The following is a 22,252-nucleotide window of genomic DNA, read 5'->3' on the forward strand; positions in this document are numbered from 1 at the left end:
AAACCAATTTTGTTTAAGAAAGGATTTGTATTGCTAAAGTTTCTTCGGAAAGAATTTTTATAGAAAATTAACTAACGACCAGAGACGTAACAATACCTTGTATCCTCATTTGTCTGTTGGCGTGCTTTGGCTATCCATCTCTGGGGGACGTATGTTTTCAATTTCACAGACTAAAATTATTTAGTTTTGGATATTTGGGGTTTCAGGTTGTTTCATGTGATCACTTTGAACCAATCACATTATTTGTATTTGTTTGTTCCTCACTTTTGCTCTGTGATGTTTCTTCCCCTGCAAATTCTTAACAGCCTATCAATGGTCCAAACATTAATTTCGGAAGAATAGTATCTCCTACTGACTTCTACTTTGATCAGATTGACTGCTTCTGATCCTTCTGTAGACATACCATGGTGAAGGGACTTTGTCTACCTGCTGTAGCCTCTGGGTGTTACATGGGCTTTTTTCTCTCTTTATTGTCACTTGATTTTCGCTGGTGTCCCAGAAGTGTTTGTATTGCTCATTGTCGTTACCCATTATCTTTTTGTTGTGGTTGACCTCTCGACCTTCTTTGGCTCTAGCAGCTGAATAAACTCAAAACTTAGTTTCAGGGCCACTCTATTTGGGTTTGTCCGACGGACGGACACCTGGTATCCCTTCTCTGCATATCCATGGGCTCTTCAGGTTCTGGTATCGAGGTTGGTTTTTCCATTGAATTCCCCATCTACATTGTCCTCTCACCCTGTGGTATTTTCACCTGAATAGTGGGGTGCGAATTTTCATTTCACGGCTATCAGAGATACTGATCACGGAGGTAGTAGTGTCAGTTGATCCCGTTCTTCCGGGATTATATTTCTGTTTATTTGTTGTGCCTAAGACAAGGGGAGATTCACAGACAATCGTCGTTCTTTCTCTTCTCTACCCATTCTTCATTTCTCCCCGTCCACAATGGAGTCCTTTCTCACCTTATATTGGCATTCTTCACCAGGTCCATGGATGCCCAAGTTTCAGGTTGCTAAGGAATTTCTCCACATTATCATAGGGAATTAATCTTGCCTTTAGCTACGTTTTGTATACAGGGATCAGGTTCTGCAATTCAGGGATCTAGCCTTTGGTCTATCATTAGCACCATATATTTTCTGCTGGGTTGTACAAGTTTTCATCATATTCTACGCCCGGCTCAGCCACCTCCCTTCCAGCTCCAGCCTATGAAAGGGGCAGTCAGGCTCTTACTTACAGGGATGGTTCTATTTCTGGGGTTGTGGGCTTCCCTCAAATCTCTTGAATTTTTTTTTTGTTAAGGACACATGCTATCCCTTCAGTGATCTCATTGCAACTAATGGATCTGGAACTTCAATCCAGTGGATTTTGCAGTCTCTTTCACAGGGAGCAACATCTTGGTTTTCAGTGGTGGTTGGTTTGGATAACCACTATAACTAGCATATATGTGAGCGTGCGTGTGTATATCCAAATCTAAATAATTAGAATCATAATAGATCTAGTTGCTATAAATAATCAGTACTTTTCACCAAGTTTAATATATCACAAAAAGTAACAATTATTATGTACACGCTAATTGTTTAGCCTTTGATAATAAATTAGTAAATGGTAAAGTACAATTGAATATTTCTGATTAGAGAAGAGCTTTAAATTTTCCCATCCGTTGTTTACCTACCCCCGATAGTGTTGTTCCTTGTATGATGTTAACAGACGTTATTGCATTTCAATTGAAAAGATCTTTAATTTTGTGTAATAACAGTTAGTTCTATATGGATAATGATATATTATTTACAACAAAAATAGAAAATAATGGTAATACTTGATGTTAAACTTTATTCAGTATAGCCGGGCTTGCCTCAGCTATATTTGAATAGTGTCACAACAAAGAAAAATGTAAATAACCTACAGTATTTAAGCCTTTAACTTAAGGTAGGTTTTGTAGTAATTTTTAAGATCTTGTATAAAATGTCATTTTCAGAAAAGGGGTAGAGGTTGGGATAAATTTGTAGTAGAATTATTAGATTTAGAGTGGTTATTATTCTACTTTAGGTATTTTTATTTTAAAACTTTTAGTTTTAATGGAAGAGGATGGTACTGGTACAGTGGTAGGTAATGTTTAACTTTAATAAAAATATTTTTTGGGCAGCTTTATTTATCTTATTTGTACTTTTGACTTTAAATTTAATAAACTTCTAACTTAAGGGTAACTGCCTTCCCCCAACTGGCTGCAGACAGTGAAACTGAAAGGCAGTAAGACTTGAGACGTTGTGGGTATAACTTAAGTTATAAGCACCCAACTCCGCGCCCTTAAAGTTAAAGTTAACGCTTAATTAATTTTCCATGACAGCTAACTGGTTTCTCATCTGTTTTTTGGGTTTTGTCTGACAGATGGGATATCCCCAATGCCTTTTGGGTGCTATTAGTATTACCACAGGCAATCTTTGTCATGACTTTTCGATTACGACTGGAAAGTGCAATGATATATTTTTTTAAAGTTTTGGAATTTTTCTTATATTAAGTTCATTATTGTTGTAGAGTGCTGATTTTGATTGCCTATTGACAATTAATGCAATTGGTATAATAGTTTTGAAGCTATTTCTTTCATTGTGTGTGTGTGTGCGTGTTTGTAAATGTATACTGCCCTTCTGTCCATAGTTTCTTTTCACAGATACTTCACTTCAGGGATGAAGTGTGTATCTTCAGGGTCAGGAACTCCAGGGTATATGAATGGAAGACAAATCTTCATGCTGCATAAATAGTTTAGAACTTCTTACAATAGTGCAAGATCTAGATTTTTTGCAGGGAAATATCCTCATGAGACATTTCATCGATTCTAGTGGTCTCTTAAATTTGTTTTTTCTCAATGGGGGAGGGGGGCTATTCCAATCGTATCAGTCTTCTGGCTTATCATTTTCTTAGGGTGGTGGATTTCATCGCATATTGTTAGGCTCAGTCCTTACTTTCTCCTGAACAAATGGATTCTCCATTGTGCAGTTTTCATATTTTTTCTCACTTTGGTCCTCCAATGGTAGCTTTTGTCACTTGTTGATACTCAACTACAAGCTTTGGAGTCTCCACTACCTCATCCTCAGGCTTGTGTGGTAGATGCAATTAGTCCTACTTGGATATGATTGCCCATCTATGACTTTCCCTCACTTCCTCTGTTACTCAAAGTTCTGGCTATATTTCAACCCTCTACATGCAAGATGTTGCTAGCCTAGATTGGCTGACCTAGCTATGATTTCTTCTTTTACAGTTTCTTCATGTGAGTCCACCTCTGCATCTTCCTCTTTGGCTATCAATATTGAGACATCCTCAACCCAATATTCTACAATAAGACTTTTCCCAGCTCATTGCAGTTTAACATTTACAGTTGCCTGAGGTGTGCCTCATAAGGAGTTTGTGCCCAATTTACCAAATGTGTTCACATTATCTTGTTTTGACTTGTTTTTTTACTTGGGTTTAGCTTCTTCTCCTGTTGTTTAGGTCAGACAACTTTTTCATTTCCTTTTAGTTATCCTAAACATCTGAAGGTTTTGGACTCCCCAGTGCTATCCAGCTTTCTTCCCAAATGGGATTTTCCATTACTTAATTGAGATATTAAAGTGGTGCTACATACCTTGTCTTGACAACCATTCAAACCTTTAGCTTCATGTAATATGTATCACCTCTACCTTAATAGGTATTTTGTTGCTGCTGACATGCTGATGTCATTGGTTGAGTTGTTGGCATGTTTGTGGGTCTTTTTCTGTCCCTTAGGTCCTTTCTTTCTAAGCCTTTAGCAACCAGGGAATGGGATACATCCCTTTCAATAATTCTTTTGCCAACTACTTCTCATATTATCATATTAATTATGAGTAAAGCTAAGAGGGGGTCTGCTTGTCCCTGCCGATCATCATCATCACCACAAAGATTCTACATGAATTTGTGGATTACTATTTCAGGCACAGAGGCTAATCAGACCTCCCCTATCCTACCTCTGATACCTAACATTGCTCAACAGTTGTGTGTGTAAGGGGGAGAAGAGTCACTGTCAGTTGAGGCTGTCTGTGATTTGATTCGTATCAATATGGAGAAGTATACTAGGTCCAATGGTGTTTTTCCAGGGACTCTTAGGCTGCTTTTGCTGAAGATCCTGGACATTCTGGAGAGAACTTAAATTCACTTTTTCTGGCATTTTCCTTTACTTGGCCAGCTTCTCATGAGGCCACTTTGGATCAGCTCCCCTGGCTCCTTTTCTTCAGTTAGTCGATTAAGTGTGTGACGTTTTGGATTTTTCTCTAGTTGACTATGTGTCTACACCTTCTTTGGTGGCAATTACTTAGTTTTTTCCACCATCACTTGATATTGCTGTTCATGCAGGGAGGTTTACCACTCAGTTATGTGAAGGGATAGCTATGCCTTGTCCACCACATTTGTCAGAACAACATGCTTTGGCTTACCACTGCAACGGGGATGCATATTTAGACTCTCAAAGACTAGACTGGCTTTTGGAAATATGGGGTTCCAAAGCAAAGCCTGTGATAAACTTGAAAAGATCACAATTTTCTAGAATTTGTCTGACCCTCACTATGGTTCTGAGATATTTATCATCTCTCCAGATTTTTGTCAGAAGTCTCTCGGTAATCTTCATATCAATTTGAGTTGGGATCTACCTTTTTTTTGCCGGCATTCCAGAGTCATTGGATTAATGGATTGATATAACCCATCTACATTAATCATTGTCATCATTCACCTCATGACTTTCCTTGGCTTCTACAGGGAGTCGCAGCTCAACCCCTATTTGAGTGTCCTAACTCCTGACATTAACCCCTTGATTCATCGGTACCCAGAATAGTTTCCACCCATATCAAAGAGGCTCCTCCACTCAGTTGGAATGCCATCAGTGGCAGCAGTGACTACCCTATGCCGGTAGGGTTTCTAGGAGCTTGGTTACAACATTTTCTGGACTTGTGGAATTCCTTTACCACAGATTCATGGGTGCTACATGTTCTTGCATCGGGGTTGGTCATTGAATTCATATTTTCAACACCATCATTTCTCCCCCGACCTGTACTTTTTCTACCTCCAACAGATCCTCTCTTTTTGGACCTTCATTCCAGGGCTATCAGAGAATTGTTGGTCAAGGGGGCAGTAGAAAGAGTTTACTCAGTTCTTCTGTGTTTTTATTTCCATCTGTTTGTTGTGCCCAAGGAGACTGGAGAGTGGCATCTGTTCACTGACTTTTTTTTTCTTGTCACAACCAATTCTTAGATCCTTTCAGGTTCACAATGGAGTAATTCCTCACCCTACATTGGCATTTTTTGCCAGAACTGTGGATGACCAAGTGTGTTGCCAATGCCTATCTCCACATTTCCATAATGGAATAATCCTACCACTATCTATGTTTTGTGCACAACAAGGCTCTACCTTTGGATTAGCATTAGCATCACATGTGTTGTGCAGAATAATATCAGCTTTTCTCATCACATCCAATTTCTAGGTCTGTGCAAACACCATTATATGGACAACTGGTTACTCCTGGCACAGTCTCGTCAATTTGTTGAATGTCACACCCAGATTCTCCTTTCAGAAGTTACTAAGGCAGAGCTGAGAAATCTATTCTCATTCAAGCTCAATATATTGTTCACCTGGATGTTATTTTTCAACACATATCTGTGAGGCTCAGCTGACACCCATTCAGCTCCATGCTATGGAACAGGCAGTCTGAATTTTACTCGCATCTCTATCACCCATTGCACGAAGGGTGATTTCTCTTTTGGGGATGTGTGCATCTCTCTAATATCTCATCCTTTGGGATGAGCACACATGAGATCCCTTCAGTGGTCACTGCACAACCAACGGATCTGAAACAGTGATCCATTGAATCACCCAGTCTCTTTATTCAGGATCAACATTTTAGATTTCGAGTAATGGTTAGAATGGAATGATACTATGATAGCTGTTCATATACTGCCACCTTGTCCTGAGATCCATCTCCACTCTTGGAGAAGAGGGTGGAGTTGGAGGCCCTCCTACCTGGATCCATGGGTGTTTTTTCCCTGATGTCAGTAGGAGAGGCACCAGCCTATGCAGGAGCCTACTTGTAATGCCTCTTCAGATTTGATGCTCAGCTATCCAGTTGGGTTGAGTGTGGCCCTTCTTTATGATCAATATTGGTTCAGTATATTGTTCATGGAAGAGGGTCCATTGTTTCATTGTAATTCTAAATGCAGAGGGGTTCCATCCTGGGTCCTTGGATGAGCACAGTTATCCCACATCTTCCCCATAATTCTGGAATTTACCTTTCCCACATGATTGGGTAGTGAGAATGAGTTTTCATAACTCCAGGCTGGATGAGTTCTGTTTCCTCAGGTTGAGTATGGCACATAAGATCCCATCATTCCAAGCTTGGGGTTTTGCTTTTTGGACTTCTTCAGGTTGATGAGAAAGTTTGTCTACTCCAGTGTTGCTTACTTTGTTTTGATTCTGGTCATAAGTGTGTGGTTTATGGCTGTGTCTGTCTGTCTATCTCTCTCCAAGTAAATAAATATATATATATATATATGTAGTTGGTGTTAGAGACTGGGATTGAGTCAGTCTTGAAAAAGTTATAATATCTGAATGAGGTGCTTATGTACAGTACCAAGATAGAAGGTGCATTAACGTAGGTGCAGACCAATGCTTAGATGGGCAAAGGAAAAAAACCCTGGCAGTCGAGTAATAATTGTAGTGTGAGAGGGGGGTAAATATTATTGGAAATACATTTTTGATTTAAGAAAATGTTAGCTTATTTAATTGTTTACAAATCATACATTGTGTAATTCAATTATTATGGATTAACAATTGTTTACAATAGTGAAATTATTGCATCATGTTACTAAAACTTTCTGAGGCTCTTATTGGTTGAATTGAGTATTATTGCATTAGAATATCTAGTATCATGTGGAATGTGATAGACTTCTGTTGGGGTACAAATATGCATTGAAAAATCATAATTGAGTTCTAGTTCTAGACTGTGATTGTGAGTTTAGTGATAAAGTGTGTGTAGTGTGTAGTTAAAGAGGAATTATCACAGACTGTATTGTGATAACAGAAGAGAAGAATAATTCATCTTGTTAGTTGTGTTCTAAAGTAACTGAACCAACCTGTTTGGATTTTGACAAAAAGAGAATTATTTAGAGATGTGGATACAATTGTGGTAACCAACAGTGTAAAAAACATTTATATACCATATTTGTGCAGTTTCTGAAATAAATCTGTAAAGCCATGTTAACAATTTGACCCATAAAGTGTCCTCCACCTTTCTTGCTGGATACATTGAGCCCTGGATAAGACTGTAATTCATAGTCAACACTTTGACCAGAGCATTGTCCTCTACCTCCTTAACTGTTGAATATCTCTAAACCCTGGTTAATTCCATAACTTCCTGTAAACTTTTTGATATGTATAGTGCCCTACACTTCCCTTTCTACTGAGCACGCTCTGAATCCAAGCTAAACTTGCTACTCCCTTTGGAAAAATTGACCTGTATAGTATCTTTCACCTCCTTTTCTGATGAGCAGACTCTAAACTTTGGATATTGTCATAAACCCTTGACAGCAGTTAGACTTGAGACAAATATGACCTGAGTAGTATCCTCCATCTGTTCTCTTGCTTTTTTTGCTTAACACACCCTGAACCTTGACTAATGTCATGACTTCCTGTTAATATTTGACCTTAGTACTGACCTCCTCATTTGAATGAACTCTGGCTACTTCCACTTTTGTTATTGTGAGAAGGGCAATTTTTATCTTTGCTTATAGTATATTTTTCTTTTTTAGCATTTTCTTTATTTTTTTCACTCCTTAATGGTCAGCCAGAATGGTGCTATCTTATTGGACATATGAATGTCAACATTTGCATGCAGTATATTTTAATGAATAATTAATAATAGTTGTGAATAACTCACTGTGTCTTGTTGAACTCATTTTCCTTGTAAACTTTATTTAGTACTTATAAAAGAGTGCTATTTTATAATTTCTAAAGTTTACTGATTTCATTCATTCATGATTTTTGATATTTTCTGTAATCATTAATCTATCTTATAAGAGTTGTTTACAGGTTATTTTTTATCTTTTCTCTAACTTCTAAATAATAGTTTGGAAAATGATTTATTTACAGGTTATGTGTGAAGTTTCTTTATTTTAAAGTCTAGTTTAAGAGATATTTAAAAGTTATTTTTGATATTTTCTCCAATGTTTAACTGTCACTGAGAACAGTAGTTAATTGCAGGTTATATCTGTTTTTTTGTATAATATTTAATCCAGTCTCTGATTTATTTATACACTGTCAGGATGAAGGTTCACTGGATGGTAGATTTGAACTGAAGTGGGATAAAGGATCAAACTTTGCATCATTGTTTCTAAAAGCCCCTTTGGACTATGAAGAAAAACAGTTTTATCGGATTGAAGTTTTTGCAAAAGTACAAACGTGATTTGTATTATGATTTATTTATATGTTATATTTTTGATAGCTTTTGCATATTAAAAGATCTTTTGTAAGTACTGAAATAACACTAATTTCTCAAACTTATGGAATCTCTTGAACACGTTTGTTTTAAGTTGTACTAATTGATGAATTTTTAAAAACTAAATTAGAATACCTTCTGTATTCATTGAAACATTAATATAAATTACAAAATCATTGTAAAGATTTCCATCTTGTAAACACACTAAATAGCAAAGAAAATTTCAGTTATTAAAATATTTGTTTTCAAATGAAATTCATAATCACATAGTGAAAGATAATTGTGATCTTAAATCTGGATGGAATATCAGTAATTTATTTCATATCTAATAATGCAAATATTTGGAGATTATGTTCCAAGAAACTGATCAGTGAGTTAAACATTTCTTGTTTTGGAAGACATTCTGTCTAATAATGAAACACAACTGGCTGTAACTTGAACAATGTGTTAAACATTTCTTATGACATAAAATTTGGTGTACAATCTGCCAATTGATGAAACAACTAGTTGTAACTTGATCAACATGATAAACATTATTATAACAGGAAACTTGATGTACATTCTGCCTAATGATGACACACGGCTAGGTGTAACTTGATCTACATGTTAAACATTTCTTATGACAGAAAACTTAGTGTACATTTTGCCTATAGTGAAGGAGCACAACTAGTTGTAACCTGATAAGTGTGTTAAACATTAATGTCATGGTATACCTACAATTCCAATAAGGTACTCTCCCTCTGCTCACAAAATTAGCTTTTCTCATTTTTTGCTGCCCTCTGTATGCAACTTTTTCAGAAAAGCATGCCACAAGACTTCATCCTCCCTCTGTTGGAATCCCCAGTTCCAACATTTCTCTCATGCAAATCATCATGCATCACCTCTCCACCAATAGGAGAGCACTACTATCACGTGACGCATGTTATTCCATCTACAAACTACTACCAAACTATCGCTTCTTGTTTGGCAGCTATCGAGTTCTTTCTTTTTTACATTGTTCAGTTTCCTTAAAATGGATTTTTTTTCATTTTTTACTTTCTTACATTTATTTCCTACACTTCACAGTTTTAGAGTTCTCTTCACATCAGTGTTCTTGCATTTATCCTACTGAGTGATCCTTGCATCATGCTGTTTTTTTATGGCTATGCTTGCATCTGGGTACGCCCCATATCGATGTCTTTGCCACTACCCTCAATCACAAATTACCTCATATTGGTCTCCAGTCTCCCACCTGTTTACTTCATCGGGTGCTCTCTCATTCATGCCACTCCATGCACATTCTTTCTGATTGCTCCTTACTGGCCTACTCAACCTTGTTTTCATTGGCTCCTTCAACTGCAGGTAATCCCTCTTCTTCCTCTTTCCTTCGATTCTTACCTGCTCTGTCAACCCCAGTCACCGGCATTCCATCCCATGCCATGAGTCCTCTGACTTCACTCCTGGTTTTTGTCAGGTCTTTAGCAAGGAGATCCAGTTTCTCATGCAGAGTAGCTTCACATTTAACCTGTTCCATTCGCCCTTCTTCTTTGGCCATCTATCAACTCAAATGGAGTGTTTATCGCTCCTGGGCATTGACTTAGGGTTTTTGGGCTTCTCATCCAACAGTTGCCTGTACCTCCAATTTTTTCATGTGGCTCTTTGAGAGGGGTTCTTCAGTCTCCTCAATTTTTGGGGTTTCGGGCAGCATTATCCCATACATTCCATTTTTCCTGCTTCTGCTGGGTCTTTGCTTCCCTGTCCTTTCCATGTTGATCTATTCCTTCTGGCTCCACTGGCCTCCATTGTTCCCTGTTTCACCTCTCTTTCAAGGCATATTTCCTCCTCCTCCTGGCCTGTGGGCATTGAAGGTTGGATATTTTCACCCTTGACATTACCAGGACCACTCCTCCAACCTTATCCTTTATCCAGATGGTGCTTTCCTTCCTAAGACCTCTGCGGCTCGAGAATGTCAGTCTGCTTTTTCCCCTATCTGTGTATCCTCTATATCTCATATCTACCCTTGTCCTGATCCACATAGACTCCTGTATCCTGTCTATGTCCTCTATTGTTATATTGCTCTCATGGCTTCCTTCTGAGGTCCTCATTCCCACCTTTTTATCCATTGGCAACCTTCCTATTCCCATGATCTTTCTCCAGTTACCCTTATGTTTACCTTGATGTTTAATCTAGTTGGCCTATTCCTCATTGTCTCCTTCCCAGCGAGATCTGTGGTGCCTGACCATGTATTCTGTCTGTACTCGGAATGGGTTCCAGTTAGATGGCTATAACCATTCGCAGACATTTTGCTATGAAATCTGCACTATAAGCCATGTTGATTCTTACACATTTTCCATGGATATGTATGCTCACCCTTGAGATGGGTGTTTCACAAGATCACTAGTGTAAATTCCTTGTGATAATTGCGTCATAATATGCTCAACTCGGACCATACCACCAATGGATGGCATGGGTAAAGCAGACGGGGATTGCTGCCCATCCCTGCCATGCCTGGACTGAATAAATTGGTGTGATATGCTTTTCAAAATAGGGTTTTGGGATCACACATTGCACTGTCTCGGGTGTTCTAGTCCTTCCAGACTCTCCACCGCACTTTCTCCTACCTTTCTTCCAGTGGAGTATGGGAGTACTTACCACTTACTAGTTCCAAGCTGCTGAGGTGGTTGACCATGGAGGCAATATGCTGGATGAGTTCCTCAAAAATGGCTATAACCATTCAGTTCAGAGTAGGGTGGTGGTGTTCTGCTGGTGTAGAGGGAGTGAGAAGATCCTCCAGATGAGTAACTATTTCACAGAGCTGAGATGCCCAAATGCAGTTCACCCCTCCAATTGGGTGCCCTCCTTCTACCCTCGCATGGATGTCGGTACCCAGCAAGTGAAGTTTTGGAGATCAAGTTAACCAATCACAAGTCCTCACACAGATTTTGGGTTGTCCATCTTCTCCTCTCAACTTGTCTTCTGTGTTGTGGGTCACAGAAGGTCTACATTGCTTGTTTCAGCTTCTGTCCTGGGTTTTCCTCATTGGGTGATAAGGTTGTTACCGACCTGGGTTCATTTTGGGATGGTTTCACAGTTGTAAGAGTTGAGTGCATGCAATGGACTTCCCTTGGATTCCAGATGACACATTCCAGGCTACCTTACGAGTTCCTGGAGTAGAATGTTAGGTTCACTCTTTACTCTGGGGCTTGATGTGAAGATGGTATGATCCTCATCCTACCTTTGTGAGGATATTGGTACCTAGCAAGTGCGGTTTTGGATGTAGTTGACTTACCGAGTATGGCCTATCACAACCTACCCACTCTGCACCATGGGACACATTCTCATTTGCTGACTTCCATTGTGAGATTGAGTGATTCTGATTTCTGTTTAAGATCACATTGCTAAACTATCCTCTCCCACATGGATGTGCTCCCTTTAATGTTCAGCTATGTATGATTCTCCTGATAATGTCAATGTTTAAGGTGAAGAGATACCTGGCTCAGATGTGGTGCAGTACCCCTCCTCAGATCATATGATCTGTTCCTCTCATTTAGGGGGTGTCCTTCAGACACTTCTGGGGGATACACCTGTGCTTCCTTGATACTGGTCCCTCCTTCATTTAAATGTCAGATTCAAGCTAATCTTGTGAGTGGACAGAGTTTGCATATAGAGGGAAGCACAAAACAAGAAAATCTAATCTCGTGAGAAGAGGGAAGTACCTAACTGAAATACATTTTCATTTAGGAAAATTATAACATCCCAAATTAGCACATTATGCTGATACAACAGTAAATTGATGAAGAGTGATTTATAAGAACAATGAAGTCATTGTTTGTGTTTTTACTATAGCATTTTGATTATATAGAAACAGTTGTAATTAAAAGCAATTATAAATCCAAATTGATTTAATAGTAATATCTCTTTTTGAGTAAAGAAATGCACTATTTGAGTTGGTTAGAATGTTATTTTAACCAGATATTAACACTGTCTTTTTTTTTACTTTACATGTTTGAAGGCTTTTTTTCTCATTATGTTAAATGCATTACCCATAGGATCAAGGTAGAAATGAAAGTGAAGAAGTGAAGAAAACTAGTACGGCTGTCTTTATAGATGTGAAAGATGAAGATGATCAAATGCCAGTTTTTACCAAAGTTTGTTCTATTTCGAACATTGAAGAAATGAAAAATATTGTAAGTAGTTTGATCATTACTTCTTTAGAATATTTCAAATTGATGTTTGTTTGAAAACAATTACAGCCTGCATGTATGAAACTAGATGAAATCGTATGAGATGATTTTATGAGTTATTAATGGATTTCTTTTAGTCTTAACACAATGTTTCTGTCTCCGCTTCTGTTTCTTATTCATGCAATGGCTGTACATATTACTTCGAGGTATAGGTTGAATGTGGTTTCGTATGTGATTAGCCACTGTATTTTTTAATCAACACATTTTAGGTACAATTACATTAGTACTCTAAGTGTGAACTCAGATGAAACTAACACCATCACAATGATATTAATTAACAATGTAGAAAACAATACAGTAATTTCAGTAGAATACACTATCAACCTTGCATAACAATATAGTGCTTTTAGTAGAAAACAGTCAACCTTACCTACCAATATAAAAAATCAATATACTTTTTTCAGTAGGATACAATATCAACACAGATAACAATGTAAGAAAACAATACAGTGGATTCAGTAAGATACACTATCAACCTTAGCTAACAATATAACAAATCATAAATTGATTTCGGTAGGATACACTAACAACATAGTTAACAATATAGAAAACAATATAGTGATTACAGTAGGATACAATACACTGTCAACCTTAGCTAACAATATAGTGATTAAAGTGGGATACAATACACTGTCAACCTTAGGTAACAATATAGTGATTACAGTGGGATACAATACACTGTCAACCTTAGGTAACAATATAGTGATTACAGTGGGATATGCTATCGTTCATAACTAACAACAAGAAAGGATCTACCATAAGGCTTGGGGTGTTTTGAGCCACCCCAGTTTCAATTAATAGATAAAAATTAAAAAATCCATCATGTTCATGGTAACTGTTACAATCCAGGTGACAATTGTATAATCACTAATTTGCACTGTCATTGCACACAGCATAATAATTACAGGTTAGCAACAAGAGAGTTCAGTGATTTGTTTGTTTTTCAACAAAATAATTTTAAACATTCTAACATCACCATAGTAACCAACCAACAAACAATCCATTTCATATTCAGTGTGTGGGAGTCCAGGCTGCAGACAGCTGAAGTCTGGAATAATGGTTTCAAGTTAGGAAGTAGGTAATAGACCAAACACCATGGTAAGAATTCATAGAAGCCCATTTACTTGTTAGTTTGATATTATCACTTTTATATTTTTTTTGTTTTTAACATATAACTCCAGAATATGAGAATTCTCTGTCTTTCTCTATGGCCAACTCGCATAAGGTCATGACAGAGCGTGTTGTTATATATTGGTGCATATATCCACCTTAAGTATAACATGTTATACATTTCTAAATAGCAAATGTCTGATAATTATTATGATGCCGATGGGTTTTATATGATTAATGTTTTGGATCACAGCATTTTAGTAATATGGTCTCTGATAAAATTGTTTCATTGCTTGATATGGTAATCATAACTTAAGTAAATACTCTAAAACATAGATACTCAAATGCAGCACCACCATAAAAAAAATATATTTATTGGTTTATTCCTTAAATTACTAATATGTATTTATTTTTCTCCTTATTATTTTGTCTCTATTTTGTTTAAATAAATAACAAATCAGATGTGTAAACGATATGTGTGAAATGCATTGAACTGAAGTAATACATTTATTTATTTTTAATGTAATGTAACTGTAGTAGATAGCTATCTTTAACTATGTAGGCCTAGTGTAGTGAAATCATGAAAAGCCTTTTTTTTTCTGTCAAAGTGACAGCATGAAGGTATTAAGGAAATGACTATGACCTTATCCCAGTGCAGAATGTCTTAGGATGCAGCTCGGTCAATATTGGTCCTCCAAAACTTGACCTAGGAATGAAGATGGGTGGGCCAAAGTTATCTATTCTGTCCACATTTCTAGCAATGAAAAGTTGGTGTCAGAATCGAGAGTCTGCAGCTACTAGTATAGTCAGTTTTCATGGGTAGAGGACAGTATTAAAGTCAATACTGAATTTTGTTTCTGTTGCCATAATTTTGTTCCAAAAAGTATTTGTGTAGAATTATGTTTTGAAGTTAGTGGATTAAGAAATTGAAAAATGATAAATGTAAAGTGACAGTCCATTCAAATACAGAAGTTCATGAAGCTGCTACTTCACTTTGGGAGAACTTTAAATGTTGTTCAAAACATGGGTCAGTTGCAGCAAAACTATCTGTTGTACACCAGCAGTCTGTGGTTGAAAATAGGAAGAACCTTGCTAAAATTATGGATGCTGTAATATATTTGTCCAGCAAGGGTTTAGCACTGAGAGGACGCGAAGTGCATGATTTTTCAAATAAAGTAAATTTTATAAAATTGGTAGAACTTTTAGCCAAGTATGATTCTTTTTTAGCTTCAAAAGTAGCAAGTGTAAGTACAAAATATACAAGCAAAGAAATCTGGAATGATCTTATAGAAGCTACAGCATCTGTACTGATTAAATAAATTGCTGATAGTATAAGGAAAGCTGAGTTTTTTGTTGTTATGGCTAATGAGACTACTGTGGTAACAAATAAAGTGTTTTCTATAAATGTACACTTTGCAGATGAACAATTAAATGTCAAAGACAAATTTCTATCCTCACTGCAGACTCTTTGTAGGTTTATTACCAATAGGCTTCACAGCCTTGAACTGACAAAGCAACTGTTGTAGCACAGTGCTAAGATGGGCTTCTGTCATGCCTGGCAAGTGTAATGGAGTACAGGTCAAGCTGGCCCGAGTTCATCCGCATGCAGTCTACATTCATTGCTGGGCACATAGTCTTAACCTTGCTGTAATTGACACAGTGAAGGATGTTAAAGTGGCTATAGATGTTTTAAATTTGTATCAGCACTTGTATGTGTTTATCAACTAGCCTTCAGTGAATGTAACATTGCAACAGACACAAAACTTAACATAACATAATGTTTGGGGACAACATGGTACCTATTGGTCCATCTCGGCTGTTCCATCCTCTAAACTAAATTATAATATTTTTAAAAAAATCTTAAAGCCAGCCCTTATCATTCATGTACTTATCAAATTTTTTCTTAAACTCACTTAAATTTAAAGAACTTCCATGCATTTCAGAAATAAGATGGGCTTGTCAGTAGAGAATGGTTTCTGCAGTTAAGGAAAAGTATCAATGTATAACAAAATGTATGAAGAAAATTGTATAGGGGACAGTAATAACTCATCAGAAGCTGAGGGATTTCTAATGCAAATGTTGATGATTAACTTTGTTGCTAGTTTGTTTGCATTTGACTCTCTTCTGGGTATCAGCAAAATACTCTGTGATCTTTCAGAATCCTGAAGTAGATCTTGCTCATGTCATATACCTAGTAAATGATGTGAAGCAATCATTAATCACAAAAGATCAGAAATTTCATTCGATGAACTTTGGTCACAAATTGCAGATTTGTGCAATGATTAGTATTTCTTTGGAACTTCCCTCTAATAAAACACTCTGCACTCTATATACACAAATATTATTTGATTGCCACTAGTCTTGAAACTCTCACCTACCCCACAGTGTGGTTTCTCTGCATTGTAGTATGCAAATAAGCATATGACAATCCTACACCAATAGGAGAGCAACACATTTTCCTATTGCAGCTGGCTCTCTCTTTACTATAGAACCCAATCTTCACTTCTAAATTTGGACAGTGGAGATCAGACATCTGCAAAAATTTGCTCATCATAATTAGAGTTTTAGTGCACAGTTTCATGTTTATTATTCAATTTTTTTTCTCCCCAGTAGATTTGTTACTTTCAGTTCATTTAATATCAGTTAAACAGAGGAAAGAAAGTAACTTTTTTTTTTATTTCAGAAATTATCCACAGTTGAATATGAGCTCAGACCACAATAGTGATTACTTTTACAATAACTGCTGTGTCTTGGGCTTCATATTCCACACTTGGCTAAGGAGGTCTTGGTCTTAGTCAGAAGAAAGCTTGATTTTATGATGTGACCAACAACATCTCTAGAGCCAAAACAGGCCATCCCTTTTCCTGTGGAGTCTGGGCAGAATGATTAAGATTTAGAGAGTCTTTTACCTCCTCCTTCCAAGTTTCTCCTGTGAATGCTTCCAGGCTGCTCATGGTCTTCCTAGATATGGTGTCACAGTGGGTTACCTTTTGTCTATATCCTTTGTTTCATACGACTTCTACACTTGGCACCTTCCTCAGAATACCCCCCTTTTTTTCCCCTCATCTCCAGATATCAGGGTCCATGCTTACTAATTTCAGGTATCATTGCATGCACAGGCCAGCAAACCTCATCCCTCTCAAGCTTCAGATCAAATGTGCATTATTATACCATCAAGCGAATCTCCTGCTTTTGGAATCCTAACAGCTGGAGTCATTGATTCACTTTTGGGGTTCAGATCCTGAAACTTTTGTAAGGTTCTCCTACACACAATTTTACATCTTTGTTTGACCCATGATTTTTGTAGGATACTTGTAACCCTATTTTCTTCACGTTGGCATGTTTATCTTCCTCGGCCCATTCCCTCCAAACATGGCTTTTCTGTTGTTGGGATCTCCAGGGTAGAGATGCTCTGTTAACTAATGTGCATTTACCCACAACCTACCTATGAAATGGCTCCTTTTTTATGTTGATTGACTTTTGGGGATCTTTCTGAATCGTTGGAGTCATGGGTGGAGGTTGCTTGACAACACTCCTCCACTTTTTCCTTGGTCTCTCAACTGTTCTATCCCTTCAATTGCTCCTTATCCTGTTTCCCATCCTCCTCCTTCATCTCCTGTATTTGGTCCTTTTCCCATATTTTTGGCCGGGGTTGTCAGATTATTCATCACCAAAATACACTCTGTCAATAGTACAAGTGATTATCTTGTAGGTTCTGGCAAGGTAGGAGTACACTTGACCAGATTCATGCACCTAGAACATGATTTCACATTGAATCCATAGGTGACTTGAGTACTGACAGTTCCTCAACACTCCTCCTTCTTGGGATCCTACACCATGCTAGATGTGGTCCAAACACTCTTTTACAAGAATTCTATAAAGCCTGTCAGTCTTCCCTCTCCATGGTTTTACTTCAGGTTGTAGTTCCACAAAAAAGGCAGGGAGACTGGCATCCAGTGATCAAGTTTGTGCTGGCCAGATAGGTGCTATCTGAGTATGCTGGGATGGAATTAATAACAGCCAAACATCCTTGTTATGATGAAAGTGCAAACCTTGTGCATGAAGTAGTTGAACAAAAGGTTCTGACCACCCAACAGAAAAGATAAGAGTGTAGATGCCAGATCAAAAGGTAACATGGAACTGATAAATATGCCCCCCTGTATACAAAACAAAAGTACTGTCTTGATGATTGGGCAATAGGGATGTGTAGGTAAGCATCTGAGCCATCTACCTTCATCATCCACAAACCTGGAGTAAATATCCATTGTACTGTGGGGAATGACTCCATTGTGAAACAGGGAGGGTCTATGAACTGGTTGAAATGTAATAGGCCGGAATGGGAAAGAATAGAAGCATGCAGATAGTCTGGACCACTTCACAAAAATCACGTGTGATGATTGCAGGATGGAACACTGGTGACTGGGTTTAATGGAGGAGGGATTGGGAAATACAAAGTAGTAATGGAGGTGATGTCTGAAGGAGGGTAAAAACAGGAAACCATATGTCCTTTTCCTTCATGGTATATCAGAGAAAATGTTTTCAGCATTGGCCTCTGTGCCATGATTACCTTCCTTCCTGTTCAAATATTCATCATGTCTCCAAATTTTTTCTCTAGCTGTTCAACAATGGTTCTTCTATATCTACTATTGCTGAATATTGAGCAGCCTTGTCTAATACTTTCCATTTTTACCATTACTACAGTGTGTTTTCCTCTCCAAACATTTCTATTGCATTTTTTTCTGGATCTTTCAACCTCCCTGTCCTACAATCCTCCTAGATTAGAACCTTAATGCTGTTCTTTACACCCTTACCCAAACTTCTTATCCTTACCCAATCTTCCCAGATTTGGAACCTTAATGTTGTTCTTCATGCCCTTACCAAAATGCCATTTGAACCCTTGGTAACTTTTTACCTATACCATTTATCCCTCAAAACCTATTTCATGCTCTTTTTTGCCTGTGGTTGTTGGTGGTCATATGTTTTGTCATCAACATATCGTGTGCTTTATCACTGCACCTATGTTCTCCTTATCCATACTAAAATTTTCTACCCAAGGTATTGATGACTTGTGAAAGCAACGTTTCTTCTACACCAATTTACTTACCTTTTTATTTACCATTTGTATTCCTATTCTGATCTGGATAGACTTCTTTGTTCTGTGTATGCTCTCAGATGTTATATTGCCTGCATGGCTCCCTTTTATAATTCCTCTTCCCATTTATTTATCCATCAGAACCCTTCCTCTCAAATAGACATTTCACCCATTATCCTCACAGATTGGATTCTCCAACTCATCAGGCACTCTTATTCCTTTTTATCTCCCAAATCCAACATTTTTTTCAGGTGTCATCTCATCAGATTTAATATCTTGCCTTTTCCCTGGCTGCTTATCTATGTTGTCCCTTAGAAGAAATCATGCCCAACACTTTCATTTCCCATTACCTCCATCATATGGATGTTTCTTCATCCTCCAGATACCACATTCTGCCTGTAGCCATATTACACACAACAATTCAACTGTGAGTTAGTAAGTATCTTTTTCTTTTTCTCTGATTTTCCTTACAGGGTCACACCCTTATTTTATGTTGGATCCTGTTCAGTGGTGAGTGGTGACTACCTAGGTATACTGATCAGGTGGGAACCCCATCCTACTATCTCCTGCAAGATTGATTTCCAGGAGAGCTGGTTTTGGAAACATTAGTATATCTAGTAGCTGGTCCAGATCCTTTCCAAAACCAGACCTCCTGGGAATCAATGTCCAAGAGATGATAGGATGGGGCTCTCCAGCTCATTAGTATATCTAGTAGCTGGTCCAGATCCATTCCAAAACCAGACTTTCTAGGAACCAACTTCCAGAAGATGATAGAAGGGGGTTTCCCAGTTAGAGAGGTGAACTGCATTTTAGTAGATCATCTCCAGTCCATGACCAGGCAGGTTTGGGGATTTTTCTTCTGGTCTCTGGTTAGAGAAGGGTTCTACACCATCTACAGCAACAGAACACCACTGCCATACTCTCGAATGAATGAGATTTAGCACATTCAAGAGGAAGCCTTCATGATCCAACACCCTAGTGGCTAGAAACTGGTAAGTGGTAAGGACTCATGTACTCCACTTGTAGAAGGGAGGAAAGCACAGTGGAGAGTCCAGAAGAAAGCTACATTGAAGACTGTGCAATGGGTGAACATGAAACCCTATTTTCAAAAGCGGGCCACTCATGATTTATCCAGTCTAAGAAATTGAGGGATGGGCAGCAAACCCATAAGTACAGTCTGGGATGGGCATATTTATGCTGCAATATACCATGAGGTGAACCTACTAGCACTCTTGTGGAGCACCCCATCTCAACAGTGGGCATTATAGGCTTTGTTGTTATGGTTATGTTGGCTGATACAGCTCCCTTCCTATGGTACAATGGGGGTACCCCAGCCAACAAAATATACCTCAACTGGTCCAGCTCCAGCTGGAGAGCCCCATCCTATCATCTCTTGGACATTGATTCACAGGAGGTCTGGTTTTGGAAAGGAACTGGAGCAGCTAATAGGAACATCTGTTTTTGGATTTGAGAGAACCACTTCCCTTCCTACTGTCGTTTGGATTTTGGGTTATCATGTGACTGGTTTTGGTTGTGGATTTGCACGTGTACCCTGACTAGGAAGACTGAATGGAATGTTTTTTTCCATTCTGTTTACTCATCTTGAGGCTGGACAGTAAGTACCTGATGCTGCCTGGGTTTGGACTGGTTTGGTCTGACACACCCTTGCCATTCTACACCATGAGCCACATTTGTTTGTATATTAAAAAACTAATTGACTGGGAAATCTCCATCCTACCATTTCCTGCAGGATGGTTCCTGGGAAATTCCATTTTGGAAAGGAGCTATACCAGCCAACATATCTACAATCAAGGATGTGTTTCTCTTTTCTACCCAATTTAGCAATATGTACTTTCATAATGGGCTAAAGTATACCTGGTTCAGCTGTGGTGGGTCTCCCTTGAGTATGTTTCTTTAACAAGAGAAGTCGCACTCCATGGGTTTTCTACAGATTCTTTATGAAGGGTGCTCATGTAGGCAACTCTTATACTAGTCCTTCCAAAAGGTCTATGTGGGATTTAGCTATTATGTGAGAAGAGGTATGATACCATTTTGAAAATTAATTTTCCTATGCTGAAAATATATTTCTGATAGATACTTACCACAAACTTTCTACCCTTCCTCCCCATTTTTGGTGTTCTTTTCTGTCTAATCTTGAAGTTAAGATTGAGTTCTACAGAAAAGAGGGAGCAGGCTGCGATAGGAGAGTGTGTTGCTTTCCTGTTGGTGGAGGGTTATCACATGCTTATTTGCATGCTACATTGCAGCTGAGCCACTTTGAAACAAGAGGTAGTTGGGAGTTTCAAGGCTAGTGGTGAGAAAAAACATTTGTGCATATGAAGGGCAGCACTGAATAAGAAAAGCTATTATGTGAGTAGAGTTAAGTATCTATATTTCAGTGTAGGAAAATATTATCTCTGTTTTGCTTGTTTCAAAAAATGACTACCATTTGTTTTTTTCTAACTGTATGAACAAGTCGTACAATTTTGTAAAGTGAAAAATCTTATAAAATGTGTTTAGTGCTTCATTTTATTTTGGTTTAATAAGCCAATATAACTAATTCACTCTTTTCATGCTGTTTTTGTGTGTGTATCTTTTTTATGTCATAAGTTAACATGTGTTGATTAAAGTTGATCAGCTCAATATTGTTGGGATAGCTCCAGAAATAATCATTATAGGAGGCTTAGCATGTGAGGAGTGGGGAGAAGGTGAAGATTTTGGGTTTGCTTTCAAAGTAGTTTCTCTGAAGTCACAATCATGAATGGATAACAACAATATGGTGATTTCAGTAGGGTACACTGTCAACTGTAGATAACAACAATAATAACAACAATATGGTGATTTCGGTAGGGTACACTGTCAACTGTAGATAACAACAATATGGTGATTTCGGTAGGTTACACTGTCAACTGTAGATAACAACAATATGGTGACTTCAGTGGGGTACACTGTCAACTATAGGTAACAATTAAAACAAAGTCCTTTAAAAAAAATGGAAGTAAGTGTAGAGAGGGCTAATATCAATTCTTTACAATGAATGCAAACAAGATAGTAGATATGGTTTTTGCATCATTCCTACATAATAGCACCAGGAAGAATTAATATATAGAAATATATATAACTATTCAATCACAGTTGAGTTTAATTTATCCCAGTTTTGTCTGTTAACATTTTACTACACTGTGTGCCTGTGCTATTATGTAGAGACGATGCAAAAGCCATCTCTACTACTTTGTTTGCATTCACTGTAAAGAGTTGATATTAGCCATCTCTACATTTACTTCCTTTTTTGAAAAGTGTTTTCTGTACATGTTTTTTTAATGCAATGTTTCAATATATATATTG

At 37.7% G+C, this 22,252-nt stretch overlaps 1 protein-coding gene across 1 annotated transcript in view; it reads left to right on the forward strand.

The window, feature by feature from the left end:
* Positions 1 to 22,252, forward strand: part of LOC111089119 (cadherin-related hmr-1-like) — a gene marked incomplete at its 3' end in the record, with an annotated part of 37,690 nt that overhangs the window by 8,877 nt on the left and 6,561 nt on the right. Inside the window, exons 3-4 of the mRNA XM_022400966.1 lie at positions 8,309 to 8,437; positions 12,511 to 12,648. Of these exons, the coding sequence (XP_022256674.1) occupies positions 8,309 to 8,437; positions 12,511 to 12,648 (267 nt within the window). The remainder of the gene's footprint in view (positions 1 to 8,308; positions 8,438 to 12,510; positions 12,649 to 22,252) is intronic.

Source organism: Limulus polyphemus, unplaced genomic scaffold (assembly GCF_000517525.1).
Source record: "Limulus polyphemus unplaced genomic scaffold, Limulus_polyphemus-2.1.2 Scaffold5288, whole genome shotgun sequence".
Taxonomy (NCBI): Eukaryota; Metazoa; Arthropoda; class Merostomata; order Xiphosura; family Limulidae; genus Limulus; species Limulus polyphemus.